At 39.4% G+C, this 15785-nt stretch overlaps 5 protein-coding genes across 6 annotated transcripts; 3 read left to right on the top strand and 2 right to left on the bottom strand.

Annotated features, from left to right (window-relative positions):
• The first annotated feature begins 384 nt into the window (after nt 1–384).
• Nucleotides 385–2413, top strand: pr (6-pyruvoyl tetrahydrobiopterin synthase purple). Its single transcript, XM_017089690.4, has 5 exons — nt 385–527; nt 592–959; nt 1066–1145; nt 1774–1919; nt 1983–2413. The coding sequence occupies exons 2-5, from the start codon at nt 892–894 to the stop codon at nt 2193–2195; spliced, it is 507 nt and encodes a 168-aa protein (XP_016945179.1). The 5' UTR covers nt 385–527; nt 592–891; the 3' UTR covers nt 2196–2413.
• Nucleotides 2405–9875, bottom strand: bwa (alkaline ceramidase). The gene is made up of 5 exons (XM_017089689.4): nt 9359–9875; nt 7309–7565; nt 7102–7239; nt 3508–3800; nt 2405–2759 (listed from the first exon to the last, which is right to left on the bottom strand). The coding sequence occupies exons 1-5, from the start codon at nt 9485–9487 to the stop codon at nt 2689–2691; spliced, it is 888 nt and encodes a 295-aa protein (XP_016945178.3). The 5' UTR covers nt 9488–9875; the 3' UTR covers nt 2405–2688.
• On the top strand, nt 4147–6404 carry LOC108021130 (uncharacterized). Its single transcript, XM_017089688.4, has 2 exons — nt 4147–4662; nt 4817–6404. The coding sequence occupies exons 1-2, from the start codon at nt 4238–4240 to the stop codon at nt 6390–6392; spliced, it is 2001 nt and encodes a 666-aa protein (XP_016945177.4). The 5' UTR covers nt 4147–4237; the 3' UTR covers nt 6393–6404.
• Nucleotides 9876–10514: 639 nt separating the features above from the next.
• On the top strand, nt 10515–12148 carry vls (valois). The gene is made up of 3 exons (XM_017090014.4): nt 10515–11148; nt 11224–11600; nt 11658–12148. The coding sequence occupies exons 1-3, from the start codon at nt 10609–10611 to the stop codon at nt 11842–11844; spliced, it is 1104 nt and encodes a 367-aa protein (XP_016945503.3). The 5' UTR covers nt 10515–10608; the 3' UTR covers nt 11845–12148.
• Nucleotides 12149–12163: 15 nt separating this feature from the next.
• lok (ovarian-specific serine/threonine-protein kinase loki) lies at nt 12164–15432 on the bottom strand. Of its 2 annotated transcripts, none has more exons than XM_036819230.3 (6): nt 14882–15432; nt 14639–14796; nt 13978–14086; nt 13457–13897; nt 12950–13184; nt 12164–12890 (listed from the first exon to the last, which is right to left on the bottom strand). In XM_036819230.3, exons 1-6 carry the CDS (start codon nt 15066–15068, stop codon nt 12584–12586), a joined length of 1437 nt encoding a protein of 478 aa, XP_036675125.3. In that variant the 5' UTR covers nt 15069–15432; the 3' UTR covers nt 12164–12583. The 2 variants fall into 2 exon arrangements, with proteins under 2 accessions (XP_036675125.3, XP_016945502.3); XM_017090013.4 differs by having other exon boundaries at nt 14933–15431.
• Nucleotides 15433–15785: the final 353 nt, after the last annotated feature.

The following is a 15785-nucleotide window of genomic DNA, read 5'->3' on the forward strand; positions in this document are numbered from 1 at the left end:
ATTTTCTGTAAGGTGGAGGTGCTATTAACAATCCACAATATGTTCCTATATACAATGGATATATGACAAAAAAGGAATGCAGTCGTGAAGCAATGGTCTTCGTTAAATTGAACACAATGAGTGGTCATACATCCTTTTGCATCATTAATGAGTTGTGTTTTTGAAAAGTTTGATATGACTTTGATTTATTTATGTCAAAAAGAACCTACTTTTTGATCCTGACCGATATTTCCTAAGCCTCAGTAGTTGTTTGGTTATTTCTTAATTGTCTTTCTAGCTTATGTTAAAATTAAATTAATATTTTTCGTTGTAAGTGATTCTCTAGTTGTTCTATTAGTAAAATTATTTTTCAAGTTAAGTCACTGAGAACAGTCAAAATTATTCACCAACCCATGTCACTGTGAACAGTCACTATAAGTGCAAGCTTATCATCCCTGACCGATAGCACTTCTCTGTTATCGGGAACAGCTGTTGACGAGCAACGTAGACAAAGTAAATATTATTAAACAATTGGCTAGCAAATAAAGGTGAGCCCCCTTTCTATTTACTAGGTAAACATGGATTAACATTTCATCTATTGATTCCTTACAGCAAAAAATTTAAATAGAGTCCAGAAAAAACACGCAAATCAGCTGCAATTAGATCTGATTAAACAAGTTCAGAAGTAACTAGTTCCGAACGCGTTGTTTTTGTTGTGATTTAGCAGTCGCCGCATTTGTGGCTCAATTCCAATAATTTCCTTGTTCTCCCAATAACCAAGTACCATATAAATAGGCCCGACTTGACAAACCTGCTGCATTCATTCTAATAAAGTGCTAAGGCGTGCAGCTGACTAATCGCAGATATATAGTATAATCCGCATATATTGGTATCATATAAATCGATTGTAAAATGTCGCAGCAACCTGTTGCCTTCCTGACTCGACGCGAAACTTTCAGCGCCTGTCATCGTCTTCATAGGTAATTAAATTGAATCAAATTGAATCTATTCAATTGCTTGATTCAATCACAGTTTGCAAACCAATTAAGTTCGATATATATTGATTCCCTTTGATTTTACTTGCAGTCCCCAATTGAGCGATGCCGAGAACCTGGAAGTCTTTGGAAAGTGCAATAATTTCCACGGCCATGGACACAACTATACAGGTGAAAAAACTCCCCCCTCCTTTAATAAGTACATTTAAATGCCTGATTACCCGCAAATTGGCAAATATATCATGTAACACAGGCTCAGTCGGGTATATCCCCCAGCATTATTGGTAATCCGAGACCGAAAAAGTTCCTAACCATAGCAAAACCTTGGCCGACAAGCTCGCCTATCAAAGCCATATTCAAGTTCAACGCTCATAGGTAATCGAATATGTGACTGCCAACCGAGATTTGATAATGAATATTGCTCTAAGCGAGCATAATATGGCGCAAATATTCACTGATTAGAGATTAGGGTTATTTTGTTAATTTTCTATAGGTTAAACCCAAAGAAACTAAGGTCCGACGTCTATTGTTTCGAATTTCTGGTGTATGTGTGACCATAAGCGGTTCTTTCATTAAATGTTGAAAAATCAACGTGAGGGCTGATATTTTTGAATTTGTTAAGAGTTTATGAAATTTAAGAACTAGAGGAAGGCTGTTATATTAGGTTGATATATCATAATACAGATTTCAAAAGTGCAGAGGTACACATTATAAGAAAAGCTTTTGAAACTGAAAATAAATTTAAATTTCAATGCATATTATTATTAAAATATAATAAATGATTTTAATTTCTTTTCAGTGGAGATTACCGTTCGTGGTCCCATTGATCGGCGAACTGGAATGGTGCTTAACATCACGGAGCTAAAGGAGGCTATTGAGACGGTGATTATGAAGCGTCTGGATCACAAAAATCTCGACAAGGATGTCGAATACTTTGCCGATACAGTAAATTACCTGCAAACAGACCCCAGCTTACCGTACTAAAAATATTTTCCCATAATCCCTTAGCCCAGTACCACAGAAAACTTGGCCGTCTACATTTGGGACAACATCCGTCTGCAGCTGAAGAAACCCGAATTGCTGTACGAGGTGAAGATCCATGAGACACCCAAGAATATTATAACCTACCGCGGTCCGTATCTGCTCAATGGTATATACAATCCCATCAACAAACGCATCGCTCTCGATTCCTGCACCAATATATCATCGGATTCGGATTAGAGAAACAGAATTTACATTCGAAACTTGTGACATTGCCTAACGAATTTTATTGGACCAATGCTCAGCGAACACTCACCCAACCTCCTTAACACACACACGCATAGAAAAAGACACTTACCATGTAAGGGAATGAAAAGTTATACGAATTACAAAGTTTGTAGAAGTAATGTATGTTTGTGCAACATATTAATGAATAAATACAAAAGCAATTGAAATAATATTCTTTATTGGGGTAAAACAAAATAGGTTGAAATTAACGCAGTACATTTGTTGACATTTATTAAACTAGGTAAAGCATATTTTCTAACGTAATGCTCTAGATATGGCAGCTATATAATATATATAGTATAGACAAGCTACATTTTAATCGGGTGTATTGTATATTTAATTTAGGTGTTCCTCCTTCTGCAACACTAACTTATATCACGCTGTGTTTTGTCTTTGTTTGGAGAAGGCTCCCCACTCGGGGAACCTTTCTATCCGAAATCTTGCTTTAGTTCTTTCCGTGCTTGTAGTCGTAGTCCTGGACGTACAGGCTGCAGTAGACTAGCCAATCTTTTGAATCTGTGGGGATCAGCAAGGTAGCGGTTCGGATCATTTAAAGTTTTATCATACTTTGAGCAACGATCTACTTTGTTTAGTGTACTTTGGGGTTTAGTTGTGGTTAGTAATTACTACATGGCTTTTCAATTCAGAATTAGTAGGTGTTAGGTTGTAAGTATGCAAAGATCTGAGAGAACATTAACCACAAAACAAATAAAACATTCAGGTACTGACAACCTAGTTAAACATGTTTGTGTCTTTGGGAAAGCTTAGGAACTGTTTGTTCTGGAAGTCATGGGATGAATTAGTTCATAACATATCACAGTCTGATGGTAACAGATACTCATAGAACGGCTTAGAAGACTTCGATTGAACTTATTGGAAATACTAATTTTGGTATGGATTTCTTATCTTTTTGGGATATGTCTTTTTAGCTACATTGAGCGATTGTCCTTTTAAGGACTAAGAAAAGCTCTGCTGTTATTTGTTTTAGGCCTGAGTTTTCAGTTGCAACGAATCTTAATGCGTTAACAGACTTATCTCTTCAGACACAACGGCGAATCCAATTCGTTTGCTATATAAATATATCTATGGCTAATAAAATGTTTTTAGCTATATAAAATGTGTGCGTCACAATTACATTTCTGTAATTTTACAATAATTGTTTATGGTTGTAAAGCATTTACGATATAATCGCTTTGGTCATTTCTCTGCTCTCTGCTCTCTCCACTCCAGAATCGTCCTTAGATGGTGTTTCTCAGGGCCTTACCTGGATTCCTGATCGATATGAAGGGTATCCCGAATTCGAACTCGTTCTTCGGCCAGTACTTGAGAAGCGGCTGTCGCTGGGGCAGTTCCGATTCTACGTAGAAATAGGCAAACAGCACCAGCACCGTGTAAGCGGCTATGAAGATGAAAATGTGCCAGAAGCCGTGCAGGTACGGAAAATTTATCGCCGACCAGGCCTCGCAGAAAACCCGATCATTAATCCAGCAGAAAACAGCCACAGCCCAGACTGTCGTCGATCGGATTCCGAGGCGGTAAACCCTCTGGTCTCTAACTCTGTATGGGATTATACAATAAAAATATATCAGAAATATGACTACTAATAATAGTTCCTAGTACAATAAGACAATGCCAAACAATTACGATTGTAAAATTGAAGTCATTGTATTTGAAAATATATGGGACCGTAAAAATAAATTATCCTACAACAATAATGATAAAAAATATTCAAATTCAAAACTTTAATCAGCACTATTTGTATATTTTTTTTTAATAAAAAAAACTTGTGAATAGATTTACAATGTATTATAAAAAAATACATTTTCGGATACCAAAAAAAAAATTTAAGATTTCATAATTTAGTTTTCTAGACGGTATAAAAAAGTATACCAATAGTAACTTATCGCTAGTCAAAGTAAAACAATTTCAGTTTTAAAGGGATTTAAAACCCACTTTTACTTTTACTTACAGTTAAAGTAAACTAGGTGTTGCTAATGCAATTATCAACCGAAACTTTTGAGTCAAAAATGAAAATGTTTCAACTAGTGATAATCATGAATCGGATGTTTGAGGTGCTTCAAGCCCTTTTCGTTGTAATATGTCTAGGCTTTTGGAATAAAAACAATGCTGAAGGAAATCAAAAATACTATGTAAACAGTCCGGCTTGCCAGATGCCTGCCGTCAATCCCTTTACCTGGGATACTATGAGAGGTTTCCATAGAAAGAAGATGAGACACTGCCACAACGACAGCGATATGGTTACAAGTGAATTCGATTTTGAGACACATCAGTACCGATTGCACATACACGAGCACCTGGCCAAACCTATTCTCAAAACAAAGGGGAAGGCCACCATTAAGTGCGAGTACAGGGAAATATCACGAGATAATTTCGTCAAGAAACCAGACAACACCTACAAGTAAGTGCAAAAGTTATAAGAAAATGTTTAAGTCCTAAAGAAGTAGAAAAATGTGGTTAAGCAGGAAATGTTCAGGAGTTACACATTAAACGATATTATAGCATTATTTCTTATATTATTATTTTATTAATAACATAAATATGTTCTCTTCTAGGGAGCTCCGAGTACGAACTTTTAAGAACCACCAGATTGTTCCGAAAAATACGAACTTTATGATCACCAAATGCTATGTGAAGGACGCGAAGAATCATCAACAGTTGCTCCAAAAAGATGCCATTTCGTTCATTGAAGACCGCCTGCCAAAAAAAAAGGTTAAGGACTTTGTGAAGCAACAAAGTGTGGACCCCAAACCGAGTGTCTTCATAATGGGACTGGACTCCACATCGCGAATAAATCTTCGGCGAGCGATGCCATCGGTTTTCAAATTCGTTAGTAAACCCGGATGGTTCGAAATGCAAGGCTACAATAAAGTGGGCGACAATACCTTTCCCAATCTTCTGGCCTTGCTTACCGGGGATTCTGAGGAAGGAGTAAAGCATTTCTGTGACGTTAAGAAGCCGGGCTGTCTGGACTCTCTAAACTTTATTTGGAAGCGTTTCAAACACGCCAACTATACAACAGCCTTTGCCGAGGATTGTCAAGCTATAAGTACTTTTAACTATCTAAAACCGGGTTTTATAAAACAGCCAACCGATTACTATCTGCGTCCCCTACTTTTGGCGATCGAAAAACAGTTCAAGGTGACCAATGACTATGGATATCCCTACTGTGTGGGTCGTCATCTCAGCTTCAGCTATGTCTGGGACTTTGGCCAGCAGTTCATCGATCGTTTTCTGGGCAGATCTCCGATGTTTGGAATGATCTGGAGCAATAGCTTCACGCACGATCACTTTGAGGGAGCCACAGCTTTGGAAAGTCTGTTCTTGAAGTATCTAAAGTCCTTCGAGGAGTCGAATCTCTTTGGGAAATCGATAGTGATTTTGATGAGTGATCATGGCCATCGATACAATACTTTGAGACTGGCATCTACTGGGTATTATGAGGAGCGCATGCCCATGATGTTTATCTATTTACCGCTCTGGTTCCGACGCAAATATCCCCATCTAGCGAAGAATCTCAAGACGAACCAGAATCGATTATCCTCGAATTACGATATGTACATGACTCTGCTGCATTTGCTCCATTTGGATAAAAAATCTGTGGCTGATTTTCCAGATAATCTCAAGGCAAGGCAGTGTAAGAGTTGTCAATCGCTATTTCTTGAACTGCCCTTCAATCGCACTTGCCAAATGGCCGGAATTCAGGAGAAATGGTGCTGTTGTCAGCCCACCGAAACCGTCACAAATGCCCATTATGTGGAAGATATAGCCAAGGCAATTGTGCAGCAAATGAATGATCATTTAATTAGCCATGATCTCAGCGACCTTTGCCATGATTTTACCTTGGAAAGTGTTGAAAAAGCAGACCGCAAAACCATCCTATCTTCTGGTTTTAAGCCAGCTGATAAAGACGAGCACGTTTACATAATATCCTTTAAAACCGTTCCGAAAAACCCCCTTTTCGAGGCCACTGTGCGTTGGAATAGTCGCACTCAGAAGCTTAAGTACATAAATGTGGAGGATCTAAGTCGGCTGAGTTCGTACAAAAACGACGCCAATTGTATAAATCAAAAGAATGCTAAAAAATACTGCATTTGTAAGGACAGCTTAGATAAGCCTAGTGAAGATTAACGTAATATGTATCACAGATTGATAAAATATATTAAAATTCTGAAATAACAAGTTAATTTTTTGTCGCCTAATTTATTTTCATGTTAATGTTGTGAATTGAAAAACTAGAAAAAGTAATTAAAGTCTATTGTCAAAGCATAGTGAACTGAAATTTCTCACAGTTATAACCCAGTTACGTCAAACATTACTGAACTGACAGTTATAAATCCCCAGGGGAGTATTCAGTGAAACATTAGCTTCCTAAAGCAATATAAACAATAAACCCTTGAGTGAAGTAAAATTATAGTGGGTCTGCTTCAGGCTTATCATAATTACGCACTTGAATTGAGTGATATGATTGATTGATGAACCGACACTTTTCCCCAGAACATCTGTCCTTGGTGCAGGGAAACACCTTTTTGTTTCGATCTTTGACCTAGACGGCATGTTCCGAATCGAATATGACAAAAAATAAAATTGAGTAAATAAGTGCTGATAAGGTTGAAATAGTTTCACAATCTATTCGACTAGCAGCTCAGTTCAGCTTAGTTCACTTGTTCCTAACGATAAAACACAGACGCATAAACGATATGATAACAAGGATGAGTGATGATAGATACATGATTTATGCATTGTTTAATTTCGGGTCACCAGGCGGGAAATCAGAACTTTCTACTTATCTATAAGGAACTCAGATTTACGAGTTATGGAGTCGGTAAGATAGACTCACCTCTGTAGTTCCGTGTAGAGCATTACCATGGTCGGAATACTCATGAACATGAGAACAAAGGCATTAACAATGGGCTTCCACCACGACAAGCCTGTTGCGGCTATCGCCGACATTAACATGAGACAACTGAAGGTTTTGCTAAAAACAAAGAACACCGAAAGTCGGGAATTTAGATAGGGGTGCAGGCCATGATATCATTTTACTTACCGATCGTTTTTCACAAACTTGGGATAATAGCGCTTTGGATAGAATAAAGAAAAGGCCGCCATAAAGACCCACAGAATGGCCAGTTCATCGAGGAGTTGGCCAATTAAACTCAGAGTGGCATGGAAATACATTGAACTTAGGCCAACAACAATGAGCAAAACCCAAATCACATGAATTCCAGGCGTTACAAAGCGTCCATATTCCTTGAACAGCATTATAAGCACGGGCGGGAGGAGGATGAACAAAATATTGCTGAACTGAAAAGGTAAATATAATTAATATAATTAGTATCATTAGTATTAAGTTTAAACTAATCTCGGCAGTTCTAAAACCCACAGGGCTATATAGAATCCATATCTAAGCTCTATTATTTTAAGCAATAATATTTATCTACTAAAATTTTCTTATTTTCGAGAATTTCATTGTAACAAATCATCAATTTGTATTCTTCTTTCTGTATATCTGTTTACTGTATTATATATGCGTTGGCATTATTAATATTTAATAATGTTGGGCTTCCCTTCGTTTACGTGTCACTTCGACAATTTGCACTCTGTCACGTTAATTTCTGAGCAAATTCAATTACCTGCAATTATTTTGTGTGGGCAACAAAGCGAGAAGGGGAGCAATTATCACATCTAAAGTGTGGACGGAGAAATGTTTTTATGTTCGTATTATATTAAGGCAATTGATAACGAAATGGGTTAGGCCACCATTATTCATATTTCCCATGTAAGATATCTACGAATGAGTATAGTCATATAATATAAAGCAAAGTCCCGCTTTGATTTCATCACTAATGCCGCTTTTTTATTGTGCAGCAGAGTGTCAAGATCGGAGGTCATTCACTCCATTTGTACAACCATCTGTTGAGCAAACTCAAATGAAACAAAGCCGAAATGCGTTTTAAACGACTTGCACTTTATTGGCCCGCAAACGATTACTCATGACACCGAAACCAATTAAGAGTTGACCATTTCAATATCGTTAGCAAGCGGAAGTGTATCACCAATCATTTCAATTGCTGTTCTACATAATTATGTAAGGTTTTTGTATTCCCCACTGACCCAATATTCAAGAAATGAACGATAATGCGTTTCATTTCAAACACACAAACGAAAGATTATGACGACATTATATTGCTAATGGAGTGGGTCGGGGCTTGATAATCTTTCGGTCTTGAGAATAAGAGGCTGGAAACTTTTAGCGAAGAATAGAAATATTAAACTATGTTTATCTTTTCTAGAACAAAAGAACAGGTCAACCAAGACCTAAACAGCTTCGTCATTGTTTTGATCTAGTTTTACCATAGTTGTATGTTTACTGAAACTGCGTTTTAACGGTAAACATCGGGCGATTATTATTGATAAGACATAATGAAAGTGAATCCGTCACATATCAAGTAACGTTTGCTAGAATGTTTATTTTAGTCAGAATAGTAATCAATAGCTGCCTTTTCCGTACGTGTTTAATGTTTATTCTGGGTGTAGTACCATTTTCTAAGTTATTTTATGTCTGAATCAATAATACAAATCTACACATAAACTTAAAACCTATTATTATATTCTTCTTTCATTATCAATCAAATCAAAAATGAAAATATAAACTATAATATTAATTAACCCAGATAATAGAAATAGTTTGATATCAAATACTGAAGAACATTTTAAAGTTTTGGAGGTTTGCCAAGAGTCTGGGTTTTACATTCTGAAGGTTAGGCGTTTGTTTTGTCTATTTCTGCCCATATACCAAGTTTCATATCGATCGGAAGGGTGTGTGAGCCACAACAGGGGTTAATTGCGATAAGAAAACTGCATTTTCCGGGTGTCGCACTGCGAAAATGCTCTAGCACTCCGTCTTGCTCTAGCAAACGAAGCGTGGCAAGCAGCATCTTTTGTTTACACTTACATTCTCACTCTGAAAAGGTCAAGGCCTAACATATAAGGAAAATTCGCAGCTGCCTCTGTGCGAGTGGCAGAAACAACAAAAAGCAATCTAACTAACTAACTAGAGCAAAGCAAGTATATTTAAATAAATTGCACATACGCACCGTGTTCACGAACTCTGCGATATTGGATGAAATCAAGTAGTTGCCCTCGCACCAATCGACGGGTGAACTTCCGGGTCTCAGGTGCTCCCAGGCCATGGCGTAGATGTCCAGCAACCCACCGCCCCCCATCCCGCCCACTTTGCCACCCGCACTATGGAGAACCGAAAATAAAGATCACAGTCACAGCTGAAGCTGATTTACAAGGGATTTCTCGTTCTGGCAAGGCACTTTTTGCATTGGTTTTTTTTCACCTTATTTTCTTTCTTTTGTTGCAATTTTAGGCCAGCTGCAATGCCTCACTTTGCATAATAGCGGTGCAGTGTGTGCATGCACTTGCGTGTCTTTGTTAATTGCTTTCCGTCCCGTTGCTAAATTAAAGTTGAAATTATTCTTCGGTTACGCAAGGAAACAATTGGTTTTCATGGGGTAGGCAAAGAATCTAGGACTGCGTAGACGCACAAGGAAGTGCACTATTTTAAAAAATAAACCACAGCGCGCAACGAACGACGCGATAATAATAAACAACAATAACAACTAGGGATGTACGAAATGTAACAAAATATCAATATATCGTTATTTCTTGAATAAAAATAAATATTTATATCGTGATATTTTTCCTCTCAAATAACGAATACCGTTATTTTATTAAAATATATTTTTGTTGTTTCGGAAATGATGTGCAAAATTAACAAAATACTGTTCATACATTTCGGTACCAAAATTGGTTTGTTATGTGATTTTAAAAAGCAAATAGCTTAGATTCAGTACCAAAATTCCTTTTTTTTGTAGTTTAAAAATATCAATTAGTGTATTCACCTGTTCTGGTAGGTGTAGCCAATGGCAACTGTATCAAATGTGGAAAACTGTTAGGCTATGCAGCCCTGAAACACTCTGAAGTTAAAACTGTGGCAGAAAATCGAAAAAGGATTTGTCAAACGTCTGGAAAGCATTAAAATTTGTTGATATAAAAAATTATTCAAATTCATAATGTAAAAAATGTTAAAAATTCTCCATGTATCGGTTATTTCCGGATGGTAAATATTTTGTCCCGCCAAATCCAGGACCCCCCATCTGTGTGAATAGGGTATTATTTAAAAAGTATGGTCTTGAACCTAGGTAGAGTTCTGTGCTCTATGGAATTTAATGGCTTAACCATCTGGCAACGCCGTGAAACACGCTCCTTTTCTTCCGCCTTTGCCGCTTGTCCAAATCAAATCCCTTGAATTCCCGGATTTCTTGACCCAAACACCATGTTCCCGCAACGCAGCTCGGAGCTCTACCGCACTCCGGAGACCCACCAACCGCCACCGGCTCTGGAGCTGGCCGGTAATCTGGAGTACCCGAATCTCAACGTTGCCGATCTGAATGCGCGCCTCGAGAATCTGTCGCCGCGACTGCACGACTGCTGGGACAGCATCGCCATCAATGAGCAGCAACACTTCGCACTGGCCACCAACCGGCGTGAGGGAAGCCACTGGTGGGGCATGTTCTTCGGTTATGGACACAGCCAGTTGAACCACATGACCGTGGACAGCGCCGACTACAAACTGCAGGCCGAGCACACGGTGAACATTGTGCGCTACGCCGATAACGATGTGTTGCTGGTTGCTCTGGGTGATACACGCCTCCAGGCCTGGTCCACTTACTCCAAGGTGCGCAATCCGCAGTCGCCCTACTGCCTCTTCCTCGTGGGCGAGTCCCACGCCCATTCAACGCCCATCAGCCAGCTGAGCGTCTTCAAGGCGGATCGACAAAGAGCCGTCTCTGGCTCAGCGGATGGTACCCTGAATGTATGTAAAAAGTGTATTAGAATTATGGTATAAGATAGTCAACACATTGACTAAACAACTGACTTCTTCTTACAGGTCTGGGATCTTTCGGGCATCGATCTGGTGAGCTCCTATCATTCGCGAGCAGCGCACACCGATAAGATGACCGCCCTGGCCACGCCCTCGGCTTCGGCCGACAAGTTTGTGACCTGTGATCGCGGCGGATGTGCCCGCATCTGGGATGTCCGCGCAGCGGCTCCATCTTCCACATGCCTCTACGCAGACTCCTCCCACCTGCTGAGCTTCACGAGCGCCGCCTGGGCCGCTGCAACTGAGCTGCAGGGCGACAATTACGTTTATATTGGGGACTACGACGGCCAGGTTCATACTCTGGACATCCGAGTGCCAAGGAAATTGGCGGAAACCCGGCAATATTTCGACAAGGGACATGTCTCGCAACTTCTGATCAATGGGTAAGAGATTGGATTGCTTGTGGGTTTAGTCATAATAAATAACATTAATATTTTTAGACCCTACCTGGCGGCCATGAGCAACTTGCCCGCCTCCGTGAAAGTGGCCAATGCGCAGGCGGGTTATAAGTTCATCTACACGCACCAGGACACCCATACCCGCCTCACGGATGCTGTTTGGAGCGATGATAGCACCCTCATCACCATTGGGCATGGCCGCAAGATGGTGACACATTCGATCAAGTGAACTCGCTGGAGATTCTGCAATGTTCTTACGTTTTTTTGCATTTACTTTTTAGTGACGTTAAGTACCATTAATATTTACTATGCTTGGCCTGACTGACTTATAAATCGTTTTTTTGTAACGTGTATAAGTAGACGTAAAATGACTACTACAAAAATTGTATTGTCAACCATCTTGTCGTTGAAATACAAATGTAAATAAGCTGTTCTTATATCAAACAATTTTTTGTAAATATTGATAGAATACAGACTTTTTGAACAGGAATAAAAGAGGCATAAACAATATTGGTTTTATTCCCAAAAAAGAGCATGTACAAAGTATATTACTTAAACAAATTCAGTTGCTTTATTTCAAAAAGCTTAATGGTTCGTTGAAGAGTCAAATAAAGTTCTTAAATATAGCACTTTTAGTTTCTTAACAATTACTGGTAATATATCGTAATTATATTCCAACGGAATGGCTGAATTCAGGGCGATAAGAAGCTTAAAATAAATGTGAATGCAAAGGCCCAGTAATAAATGCAGTTTAACAGGACTATTCGGGCTTGGGTGATGAAACTTACACTAGACAACACGTAAAAATAAACAACCGCAAAAAATACATTTTTTTTTGCCAATACACTCGGGTGCTGCGGTGTCGGCGATTTGGGAAAAATGTTGTCGCTTAATTTTTCCAGAAAATTAAAACCTTTTCACGCCTCGACCCCTAGGCAGAATTAACGATAGAAATTAAGAAAAGGGAGCTAGCGTCGTGATCGCTTGGTGGGCGGTTCGAGAAAGTTGTTCTCCTCCTCGATCTCCATGCCATCGAGCTTCATCAGCCTCTTTGCCTTCTGCAGCATTTGCGTATCCCGCAGCCAGCTGCACTGCAGGACGTCATCGATTGAGGGTCTCTTTTCGGGATCCACAATGAGCATTTGGTTGATCAGCAGCTTGGCGCGTTGCGAGACACCCTTCCATGCAGGGTGTCCGTAAGCGAACCTGCCCTTCTTTATTTGCTGGGCCGCCGGTGTTCCGTACTCGTCTGAAAAGGGCAGCGTGCCACTCAGACTGCAACAAATAATTGTAATGTTTTATCATTTGTGTAATGGTAGTTCAAATTTTCCTACCAAGTGAAGAGCACCACTCCCAGGCTCCAGATGTCTACTTTTCTGGTGTAGGCCTCTCGGCCGCCGGTTATCAGAACCTCAGGGGCCACATAGAGTGGAGTGCCACACAGTGTCCGCATCACCGAGTCCTTCTGGACGAACTTGCTCAGCCCGAAATCGGAGACTTTCAGCAGAGTCTCCTCGTCGTTGGTCTCTAGCAAGACATTGTCTGGCTTCAGGTCGCGATGGGTGATGCCTAAAATTTCACAAATGTATTGTTTGGTGATTTAGACATCAAACTTAAGCTATTTGCAATATAACAATTTAATTGCTTTATGTTAGTGTGAGATTATACCATAAATTTTCAATTTCCCTTAAATAACTATATTTACAGGACTACTACGTCAGCGTCATCAAAGCTATCTATTTCAAAGTAAGGGCCTAATCAAAAAAAAATGTCACGGATTAGATAATTTTTTGAAAATAAAAAGAAACAGCTATAAACAGAGTAATTGAAAATACTTTTACCTCGATCGTGTAGGTACTTGACGGCATGGCACATTTGGTAAAAGTATAGCTTTGATATTTCCTCGCTCAGCAGCTTGTTGCTGATAATCCGGTTGAGTAAGTCACCACCCCGCATAAACTCCAGCACCATATAGACGGAGTCCGGTTTGTCCACGATGTCGTGCATGCGAACCACGCACGGATGGGTAAGATTCTTCATAATCTTAGCCTCGTTTAGGACCCTATCGGGATCACTGAAATTTGTGCTGGGTCGCGCACTGCCAGACAGCATGTTTTTCTTCACGATTTTCATCGCAAACTGCTGGCAGGTGCGGGTGTCATAGACCAAACGCACCAATCCATACGCCCCTGAGCCCAGTTTGCGATTTACATAATACGTTTTGTTAATCTCCTCGGGAAGGCCAATAGCCTCATTCGGGCTGAGATCCTTGAATACAAAGGCTACAAGGGAGGCAGGTGCAAAACATCGAATTACTTGCAAATCTCCGCAGGTATTTGTACCTGTTTTGTGCATCGCTTACCTTTATAAGTGGGGTGGGACAGGGAAATTACATCGTCGTTCTTCAAGATTCTCTTCCTGTTTGTTCCAATTTTTTCATTATTCACAAACGTCCCGTTGCGTGAGAGATCCTGAGAAATGGGTGAAAACAAAGGTTGTACATTTTAGGGATTTCCCTTCATGAAAACATTTTAAAAGTCAGTTCCCACCCCCAAAAATGTCGAAACTGTTGAATATTAAATGTTAAATATTAAAAAAAATGGTTGTTTTACTCGACGTATATGTTTGCAAGAAAAAAAAAAACGCAAGTGAATACTCACTTCTCGGTATTATACAGAATTCCAATTTTAATAGGATCGATTTTGGGTATAATGGATTTCTATTGGATTTTCAAGATTTATAGTTTTACTCAAGTGTGGAGTTCCATTTGGTGATATGATTTTTAAACGTAACTTTTTTTGTTCGGAATTTTTATAATTTTGATTAAAAGAGAACAATGTCTAATCGTAGGTTAATTTGATTTCAGTTTTTAAGACTGGCTTTTAGATTAAATTTCAGGAGGTAATGGTATCAGAAATCCCAATAGCTGAAGACGCTTAGCTTGATAATTTTTATAATATATGTATAATGCCCTAATTTTTGAGGAAGGGGATCTGAAAAGCTAGGCAAATGTGAGGTCCTACGTGTATGTAAACTGGATTGGAGAGCTCGCAATTTGCCCGCTTGATGATAAAATGCACTTTGGAAATGCGTGTCAGGATTTTCTCGGGCAAATCGTTGAGCGTGAGGATCAAATCGTTGGCCTCCCCTCGTCCAGCGCTGAACTCGTCATTGTTGAGATCTGAAATCCATCGGAGGTACGGATACCATTACTATACATAGTAGACAGCAAGTTAAGACACAAAACAGGCAGCAAATTTGGTTACCAACAGAAAAGGACGAATGCGTATAAAGAATTCGGTATTTTGAGCTCGTACCCAGCGATTTAATTTTAATATTCTTGCCGTACAAACGGCCCCAGACGATCTTCTCCATCGGTTGGCTCTCCACTTGGGTCCAGATGTTGGAGGCCTGGCTTTGGGTTCCCTGGGTTCCTTGAGTGTCGCGAGCCATGTTAATTCCTTAAGTACGTAATATCGAAACTCCGCAATTCAGTAATTCGAACTGGAAAGCCCGTTAAGTTTCGCTGGAACTGCGCAAATTCGGAATGTCCAGTTATTCGGTCCTCAATACAGGCTCAGGCAAAAAACACACGCACACTGTGCGCCGACTACAGTGAAGCTATAGATTCTATATTCTTTTTCCAAACTCTGAGCATTTCCTGTGTTCTATTCGATCACATCGAGCTTATCGCACAGCGCTGGCAAAGAGCTATTTGAAGTTTCTCAGACGAAAACAACGAAAAGTAACAACAATATAATCACGACATTGGACGTGAACTGCGCGACGGACTCAACTTTTTGCGACTGTGTGCGTGAGAGTTGCCGCCTTCCAGGGATGCTGAGTAGCGCCAGTGTTGGCAAGTCTCGCGAGTACCGATTAAAGGATGTGTTCCCAGTTTTCTGGCTTTTTTTATTCGTTTGGTTTCATTTCTTACATCTGTCGAGGGTAGCTCGATTAATTGATAGCGAAAATGTATTCAAATTTCGTTCTTTGGTTAGTTAATTAATTTAAAAACTGTGTTTCTTTATATAGTTTGTATTTCAAATCTAACGGTTATTTAAAGTATCCAGCCCTGGTTTGTCGATATAGTTAAGGCACTAAAAATCAAGCAGCCCCAAAATTTTAAATTTATAAAATATTTAAGTTTTAAATATATTACTTTATACC

This window comes from Drosophila suzukii, chromosome 2L, assembly GCF_043229965.1.
Source record: "Drosophila suzukii chromosome 2L, CBGP_Dsuzu_IsoJpt1.0, whole genome shotgun sequence".
NCBI classification, from domain to species: domain Eukaryota; kingdom Metazoa; phylum Arthropoda; class Insecta; order Diptera; family Drosophilidae; genus Drosophila; species Drosophila suzukii.

What these genes read in the sequence shown, in the direction of transcription:
- vls (XM_017090014.4), top strand. Translation starts at nt 10,609, where the DNA reads ATGTTCCCGCAACGCAGCTCGGAGCTCTACCGCACTCCGGAGACCCAC. An exon ending in CAGCGGATGGTACCCTGAAT is followed by an intron (nt 11,149 to 11,223) that starts GTATGTAAAAAG and finishes TTCTTCTTACAG; the next exon opens with GTCTGGGATCTTTCGGGCAT. An exon ending in TCGCAACTTCTGATCAATGG is followed by an intron (nt 11,601 to 11,657) that starts GTAAGAGATTGG and finishes TAATATTTTTAG; the next exon opens with ACCCTACCTGGCGGCCATGA.
- lok (XM_036819230.3), bottom strand. Translation starts at nt 15,068, where the DNA reads ATGGCTCGCGACACTCAAGGAACCCAGGGAACCCAAAGCCAGGCCTCC. An exon ending in GCATTCGTCCTTTTCTGTTG is followed by an intron (nt 14,797 to 14,881) that starts GTAACCAAATTT and finishes GATGGATTTCAG; the next exon opens with ATCTCAACAATGACGAGTTC. An exon ending in GGAGTGGTGCTCTTCACTTG is followed by an intron (nt 12,891 to 12,949) that starts GTAGGAAAATTT and finishes TATTTGTTGCAG; the next exon opens with TCTGAGTGGCACGCTGCCCT.
- LOC108021130 (XM_017089688.4), top strand. Translation starts at nt 4,238, where the DNA reads ATGCAATTATCAACCGAAACTTTTGAGTCAAAAATGAAAATGTTTCAA. An exon ending in AAACCAGACAACACCTACAA is followed by an intron (nt 4,663 to 4,816) that starts GTAAGTGCAAAA and finishes GTTCTCTTCTAG; the next exon opens with GGAGCTCCGAGTACGAACTT.
- bwa (XM_017089689.4), bottom strand. Translation starts at nt 9,487, where the DNA reads ATGGGGGGCGGTGGGTTGCTGGACATCTACGCCATGGCCTGGGAGCAC. An exon ending in AAGTTTGTGAAAAACGATCG is followed by an intron (nt 7,240 to 7,308) that starts GTAAGTAAAATG and finishes CTTTGTTTTTAG; the next exon opens with CAAAACCTTCAGTTGTCTCA. An exon ending in CTCTACACGGAACTACAGAG is followed by an intron (nt 3,801 to 7,101) that starts GTGAGTCTATCT and finishes AATCCCATACAG; the next exon opens with AGTTAGAGACCAGAGGGTTT.
- pr (XM_017089690.4), top strand. Translation starts at nt 892, where the DNA reads ATGTCGCAGCAACCTGTTGCCTTCCTGACTCGACGCGAAACTTTCAGC. An exon ending in GCCTGTCATCGTCTTCATAG is followed by an intron (nt 960 to 1,065) that starts GTAATTAAATTG and finishes TTTTACTTGCAG; the next exon opens with TCCCCAATTGAGCGATGCCG. An exon ending in CCATGGACACAACTATACAG is followed by an intron (nt 1,146 to 1,773) that starts GTGAAAAAACTC and finishes ATTTCTTTTCAG; the next exon opens with TGGAGATTACCGTTCGTGGT.